General features: G+C 35.9%; 2 protein-coding genes across 2 annotated transcripts in view; one reads left to right on the top strand and one right to left on the bottom strand.

Annotated features, from left to right (window-relative positions):
- LOC107643313 (copper methylamine oxidase) overlaps positions 1–2,544 on the top strand; it is a gene marked incomplete in the record, with an annotated part of 6,989 nt that extends 4,445 nt beyond the window's left edge. Inside the window, 5 exon segments of the mRNA XM_016346928.2 lie at positions 1–18; positions 169–437; positions 832–913; positions 1,570–1,817; positions 2,309–2,544. Coding sequence (XP_016202414.1) covers positions 1–18; positions 169–437; positions 832–913; positions 1,570–1,692 — 492 coding nt within the window.
- On the bottom strand, positions 3,831–6,760 carry LOC107640360. Its single transcript, XM_016343885.1, has 2 exons — positions 6,706–6,760; positions 3,831–4,492 (listed from the first exon to the last, which is right to left on the bottom strand). The coding sequence occupies exons 1-2, from the start codon at positions 6,758–6,760 to the stop codon at positions 3,831–3,833; spliced, it is 717 nt and encodes a 238-aa protein (XP_016199371.1).

Raw genomic sequence — 7,813 nt, forward strand, 5'->3', positions numbered from 1 at the left:
TCTGCTCGTCATTGGGTTGTAAGTTCTTACTAGTTGTTTATATAGCATCAAAATATAGATCGAAACAGGGACAAAAATCTAATATAAATCTTATTACCTACGTTCATTTGTTTAAAAACACTATTTTAAGAACTTTCCTTAATGTGTTTCAAAAATTTCCTGCTTCAGGTTAGGAACACTAGGACAGTGAACCGCACTGGACAGCTAACAGGTTATAAATTAGTACCTGGTTCAAATTGTTTACCCTTGGCTCGTCCAGAGGCCAAGTTTCTGAGAAGAGCGGCTTTCTTGAAGCACAATCTTTGGGTCACTCCTTATGCACATAATGAAATGCATCCCGGAGGAGAGTTCCCTAATCAAAATCCACGTGTCGAAGAGGGTTTGGTTACTTGGGTTCAGCAAAATAGGTCATTGGAGGAAGCTGATATAGTTCTTTGGTTAGTTCTCTAAATCTTATCCTACTGCATGGAGTCATTTGCATGTATAAGATGATGTCAATGATAATTTGTGGTTTAACTACAGGGTTTTATGTTATCCACATGTCTAGTATACTTTTCCTGTCTTTTCCATCTTACACTTGAATATGCAGTGAAACTTATAAGGGGACAATGCATGACTTACCAAGATAAACATGGTGCATTATGAACCAAGATAATCCAATAGCGTAAATTTTAGTATAAGGTTACACCGATAACTTGTGTTAAATCTATATCGTTATACATCGAGTACAAAGTTTAACTCGGTGCATTTTAAGTCATTCCCCTGGCTTGAGGCAGTTATAAACTGATGAGTACACTTCTTTTCCTCTCATGATTTGTTGAAATTTTGCAGGTACGTATTTGGAGTGACTCACATTCCTCGTCTAGAAGACTGGCCTGTTATGCCAGTAGAACGCGTTGGTTTTATGCTTATGGTATACGCCTTTCTACATTACCTTATTTTCCTTGCCATTGTTTCTTGTTGGCATTTAATTTAAGATTCATACTGGATTACTTGGCACTCAAAAAGTCAAAACATAGATTATCTGCTCCTACAACATCTAAACTTGAATGTTATATGGTAATTACCATGCTATGGAACAAAGTTATTCTGGAACATTAGACTGCGTTTGTTTATAGGCGTGAAACACTAAGACAGGAACACAGAGATACAAAATCATATTTAGCAATATGAATATGAATGCAGACATTGTATCCACAAACACTGAATTAGTATATTTGTGTCCTTGTTGATAGGAAAGACACAGAAATACTAACAAGAGACTGTTTATTTTTTTATTTTTCTTTTCATTATTTCAATCAATTTTTCGTAATTATATTTTTTATCATTATATTTTTCTTAGTTTTTGTATGAAAAAATAAAGTAAATTGGACTTTCATAATTTATTTTTTTATATTTAGTTTATCGTCCAACAAAATACAAAAACACTAATTTTTGTGTCTCTATTCTTTATGTCTTGTTCTGAGTGTCATGCCTTATTTTGTTCTCAAAACCAAACGCAACATTAGAATTGGTAATAATATTGTATACATTGGCAAAATTTATTTGATTCTGCAATTTGTGATGCAGCCACATGGATTTTTCAATTGTTCCCCTGCAGTGGATGTTCCTCCAACTACAAGTGATTTGGATGATAAGGAGATTGGGATGCCTGCAAAGCCTAGCCAGAATGGGGTCATTGCAAAGTTATGAAATGAACAAATCATAGACATTTGCACTGTTTATAAAACCATTGGTTGCGCAAACTTAATTAAACTCTGCTGCTTGGTAATTAAATTTAATATACAAGTGAACTTTCTTGTGCCCCATATGAATATTTAGGCTAATTTTTTTTATATTGGTTAAATATATGTGTAATACATTGTTATTGGAAAATTAGGTGTTTTTTTTTATATGGTGTTTTATTCAAATCGGATGGTCCGATTTGTTTGATAAAAAAAAATAAACTACAAATCGGAGGGTCCGATTTGCTTTAAGAAGAAAATAAACACCAAATCAGAGGGTCCGATATGTATTTTTTATTTTTTTTAATTTGTTAAAATGAAAATCGGACGGTTCGATTTCAACATTAAAATTTTTTTATTTTCAAAATTACAAATCGGACCGTCCGATTAGTTTTGTTTTCTTTTTTTTTCCTTTTTTAAATCAAAACGGACCATTCGATTAGGATTTTTAACTTTTTTTTTTTCAAACTCAAAAAGGAGGGTCCGTATTCTGCTAACACTATAAATATATAAAACATCTCTCTTCTCCACATTGTTGTATTGCTACATTTTCTTCTCCATATAAAAAATCAAAAGCGGAATATTTAAGCAAAACTATACAGGATGATGCATGTAGTATATATAGTTGGAAAAATGCAAGATTCTTTGGGTCTTACTCCGAATTTGTAATCCGATATTCCTATCTTCACAAAGTGGGAATGGTATCTTGAGTGTTGGATTATAGTCATACCTGCTATAAATTCATTGTATCTTGGAACATTGAGTGATTAATGTATCAAATATTTTAATGTGATAGATATGTAAACAGTAATGTTAGAGAGAAAAAAAATCTGAATTTATCTTTTTTTATATTTATTAATAATTAATAAATATTAAATAAAATAAATTTTGGTTTATTTTGTCTAAATTTTTTTTGTTATCAAATATTGATACGTAAAATGTAGAGAATATTTTCCGTGACCTATAAATGATGAGAAATAATGATAGTCTATTATTATTTGAAAATCCGCAATGATAGCTACCCCACAGTGAGTTGGTTTGATTGTGATAGCTGAGGTCACCAAATTAGGGAACAGACGTGTAGTTTAAGGCTGATTTAGTTGCAAAATTAATTGATATGTTACACTAATTTAGTCCGATTTGATGACTTATGTCGCTAACCATATTCTATACCTGAAATAATACTCTACTACAGAAGCGTTAGGTTAGCCGTCATAAGCATGATCATGAAAAGTTGAAAACAATAATGCTGTTGCTGTACCAATCCCATAGCAGTTATATTTAAAAAAAATTTGAAATCACTGCTTATACCTCGCTACTGAAATATGGACATTTTTCTAATGTTTGTGATGCCAATTTCCAAAAGTTTTTCAAACGATAATTGAGTGCTGTTGTATCCTCCAAATAATTGATTTGTAATTCTCTCATCTTTAAATATAATCTTCTATTAATCTTATTTATAAAGTGTGAATTGTCATTGATACTAACATTATCAGCTCATTCAGGATTTAATTTTATTATTTTAAGGAAAAATTACATTTTTTCTTTTTTCTTAAAAAAAATTAATAAAACTTAATCTATCTTATCTTTATTGTTAAAGAATATATATTTATATCTCATGAGATCTAAGTAATGTGATCTAAGTAATGAGATCTAAGTAGTAGTTTAAAATTACATTAGATTTTACTCCATTCAATTTCAAACTCTATTTGCATTTTCAGTTTTTCACCACTCATTTTTCAATAGAAAAAGCTCAGTTTTTCCCGGGTCAACTAAAAGCCGGCTTTGTGATTCTCTCTAGCGGTAGACAGACATTCTAAATCTGGAAACCTGTTCTTTCTATATTCTATAAAGCTTCTAGACACCGATAGATGCTTCCATAACGCATACAAGTAAATCAATTTGGGTTGGTCGAGTGGTCAGCTCACTCGTCCGCTTAAGCAAGTGTCCAAGGTTCGAATTCCGCCTTGTGCATGCAGCAACTCATTGGCCAGCGGCAGGCCCTTAAATGGAGTTCAGATCCGCGGATTATACATAATAATAAAGATCTAGCTAGTAAGCAGAATACAAAAATATATTTATATATAATCTTAAATTAATTAGGGTTCAGGGTATTATTCCATATCCTAATCGATCATCCAAATCTCTTGCTACAAAACCTTCTTCAGCCTTTGCCAATTCTTTCTTTGTTGTTTTAAGACCAGCATCTATAGCAATTACCTTTGCTTTCAGGGTCATGGCTTTTTCTTCTAAATCAACCACATTAGCCTTAAGCTTTTTCACCTTGACTGCATTCTCAAAATAGCTCAAAGCAGATTTAACATGTGGCTCCAACCAACTCAAATCATCAAATCTAATCTCAGCTTCTTCCCATAAATCTTGTAACTCCTTACAAGCATTATCACTCTTCATGTCCTTCACTTTCTTAGTCTTTAGGAAATGCAAGAGTTTCCCTAATGTTGTGAATGAAAGTTGATTGAACCTTTGGCTCCTTTTTCTCTTTCTATGGCTTTCAACAAGAGAAGGGTACTTTGAACATGATTTCTCTAGTAGTTTAACATAGTCTTTCTCCATTTTGCATAATCCCTTGAAACTTACTAACTTACTATCAAATGAAGCATTATTGTCATTGAGATAAACTTCGGCAACAATGATGCATGTGTCGTTTACAAGAAACCCATTTTCGGAGTCAAGAAATTGGTCAATATCCAAAAACGATGAACTACCAATTATAGCATTGCTTTCGTCTAAGTGAACGGCGAAATCATCTGGAAAATTGACAAAACACACTTCCCATTAAACATGGCCTTCATAATATTAATACACTATATAAATAGTTATATGAAGAGATGAAAGCAGGATGAATGGTTAATAATTTTCGGAAATAATAGGGGGTTAATAATTTTACTATGAAAATAAGGAATTGATTAGTGTTAATTTAAATATAAGATAACTCCTAAAACAATTCCGCAACAATGGAGATTATGAACAATGAGCTACATCCAAATCCATTAAGCATGAATACATTTAATTAATTCAAAATTTAAATTTTAAAATTAAAATTAATTTTTTTTAATTTATTATTTATATTGTTCAAAAAAAAAAAACGTTGTTCTTCTATACTTTTTTTTTCATATAATATAAAAACGAAGTCTAAACTCTAGAGTTACATGCTAAGAAATAGCTATCCTGTTGACCTGTTCTATACATTTTACCAGTAATTTCAAATCCGAGTCACTCATTGTGCGGATTTGTTTTAAATAAATAATTTATTACGTGTATAGATAATTTGGACACAATTTATTATTTTATATTTTATGAATAAACGATATAAATGAATTAATTATAGATATATTTTATTTATACAGTAAATAAAATAATTTTTACATATTTCATTTATATTGTATTAGAATTTATTATTCCCATCTTTTGTTTAAAGTATAAATGAGATATATCTAAATTGGACCTCTTCATATATTACGTTTGCATTCGATTTATTTATTTAAACTTTATATCTTTTTTATCTCTAGTTAATTTGTTTATACTCTAAATGAGATATATCATATGACATAAAATTGTAAATTATGTTTACATTATCTATATGATACGATGGGTAACCGGAGATTATTGGGCTGGACTCACTGGGTTTGCCCAATCGTCTATGGAAGGAAGCCTTCGAGCAGATTCACGTCTTCAGGGCCTCCGTCCGACTTGTGAATACGAGTGAAGGGGGGTGGTACCTGCAAAGACACTCCGATGCCTAAGTCAGCAAGGGCGTGAGCAGGTCTAGAGAGTATTGGGACTTAGAGATACCTGAGGGGTGTCAGTGTATTTATAGTGGTGAGCCAATAACCACCGCTGAAATAGTTTCACCTTTTAAGGTGGATAACCGTCCCTTTATCTTAGGAAAGTTGGGATATGGCTCCTGGAAGTGGGTTGAGAGATCTTAGGGGCAGTTACTCATTTGAGTGAGTGTTTATCTACCAGCTAATCTTCGTCCCCGACTTCTTTAGAGCAAGTTGTAGTGAGAACCGACTTCTTTAGGGGAAGGTCGGTGTGGGGTGAGGCTCAATCCTTTGGACTGGGTCTTTTCGTTTGGACCTGGGCCTTAGTGTTGGGCCAGGGTATGAACAGTGCCCCTACTCGAGCCCAATTTCTTTTTAAGACTTGGGTTCGAGTATTCTACTCGGGGTCGTAGCCGACTTGTGAGGGAACCGACGTGATTATTCGGAACCGACGTGACTTTTATGACTTTTGATTTTCACAGTCGCGTCTAATCAAACGTCGCGTCCGTTAGAGGTTCGTGTGGAGATTAATTACCTTGGTAACGGTGCGCTCATTAATGACATTTTTTCGTTTTTACTATTATGCCCCTAACGTGTCTATAAATACTTTTCCTCTCTTTCGTTGTTTCGTTTCTGCGATTTTTCAAAATTTCCTTCTCATCTGTTCGTGGGGAATTCTTCATTTGAAGGCTTTCATCTTCCTCTACCTTTTTCTCAGGTAAGGGTTAGTTTTTTCTCCTCTTTTATGCAGTGCTTCTGTTTGCATGCTTTTACTTTTTTGGAGAGAGGAGTTGGTTTGTAGGTTTCTGTTTGATTCCATGCCCCCTTAGGGATCCCGTTCTTGATCTTTTTCTTTTCCCTTTGTAGGTTTTCGTCAACCTTTAGGAAACAATGTCTTCTGTAGAAATTCTTGCCCAGTGGGTTGACGTCACGGTCCTAGGGGAGGAACCTATGGTCGACACCGATTTTATCACCAACCTCCGTACTCATCATAGACTTTGTACCTCTGATGAGGATGAGCCGAAGTATGAATTGGTTGTCCCGGGTCCGGAAGACCCGGTTTGTTTTGGGAGGGCTTCTGAAGTAGCCCCTCATTTCTTTTATATGTATGAGAGTATGATCACCCGCCTGGGCGTTTTTCTCCCCTTTTCTGATTTTGAGGTTGCCGTTCTACGCCACTGCCGAGTTGCTCCTACCCAGCTTCACCCCAACTCCTGGGATTTTCTGAAAATCTACCAGTTCATTAGCCATGCTTTAGACTTTCCGACGTCCCTAAGGATTTTTTTTTCTCTTTCACATGACCAAGCCCTTCAGTGGGCAAAATAATAAGTAACAATGGGTGTCTTTCCGAGCTATACAAGGTCGGAGAATCTTCACCCTTTTTGATGAATCCTTCCATGACTTCAAAAATTATTTTTTCAAAGTTCAAGCTGTAGAGGGTCACCACCCCTTCTTCTTAGACGAGAGTTCTTCCCCTCGCTTTCCTCTGTACTGGCTGGAGGCCTCTCCCTGTGAGAAATATGGTTTGGATGATCTGGATGAAGTGGAGGCTGCCATTGTGGGGTTCCTCCGAGAAGTGTGGGGGAAGGCCCCATATCTGGATACCAAAAAATTTCTCCAGGGGTCGCCGACCTTTGTCCAGACACAACTAGGTAGCTTTTATTTATCCACTTTGTTTCCGACTTGTTTTTACCGACTTGTTTTGTTGACTCTTTGGCTACTGATTGTTTTTTACAGAGATGGCGAAGAAGAATTTCAGGGAGTCTTACCAGAGAGTCCAGGAGGCCAAGGCAAGGTCCCGTGCCAGGGTTGGTGGCGCCAGGATAACTAACGCTCCTCTTCCTTCTCCTCCCCCCTTCCTCACAATTTGGGGACCCCGAACCGACCTATTGTCATTTCTTCTTCAACCTCTTCTCAGCCGTCCCTTCCTCCCCAATCCTCCCCTGAGCCAGAAAAGAAGAAGCGCAAGACCTTGGAGTCTAGCTCTTCTTTTGAAGGTGAGGCTAAGGTGGATGCACCTCAATTTGTCCGGAAATACATCTATCCCCATACCCGCATAGGTATGGATGATGTTTCTATTCGGAACCACCTCACTATTCTGGCTCAGGAGAGTATCAGGGCGGCGGGGGTATGCACAAAGTTCCTTGATATGTTTGAGAAGACTCCTCTTAGCTCTCTGGGTTCAACCTCGAGGGTTGAAGAGTTGGAGGGGAGGCTTCTCATGTATCAGGAGCATGAGAGGGCGCTGAAGGAGGAGGTCGCCAAATTGAAGGAGGAAAGGGATGGCCTTCAGGAAAGTGAGCG

The sequence above is a fragment of the Arachis ipaensis genome, chromosome B05 (genome assembly GCF_000816755.2).
Source record: "Arachis ipaensis cultivar K30076 chromosome B05, Araip1.1, whole genome shotgun sequence".
NCBI lineage: Eukaryota > Viridiplantae > Streptophyta > Magnoliopsida > Fabales > Fabaceae > Arachis > Arachis ipaensis.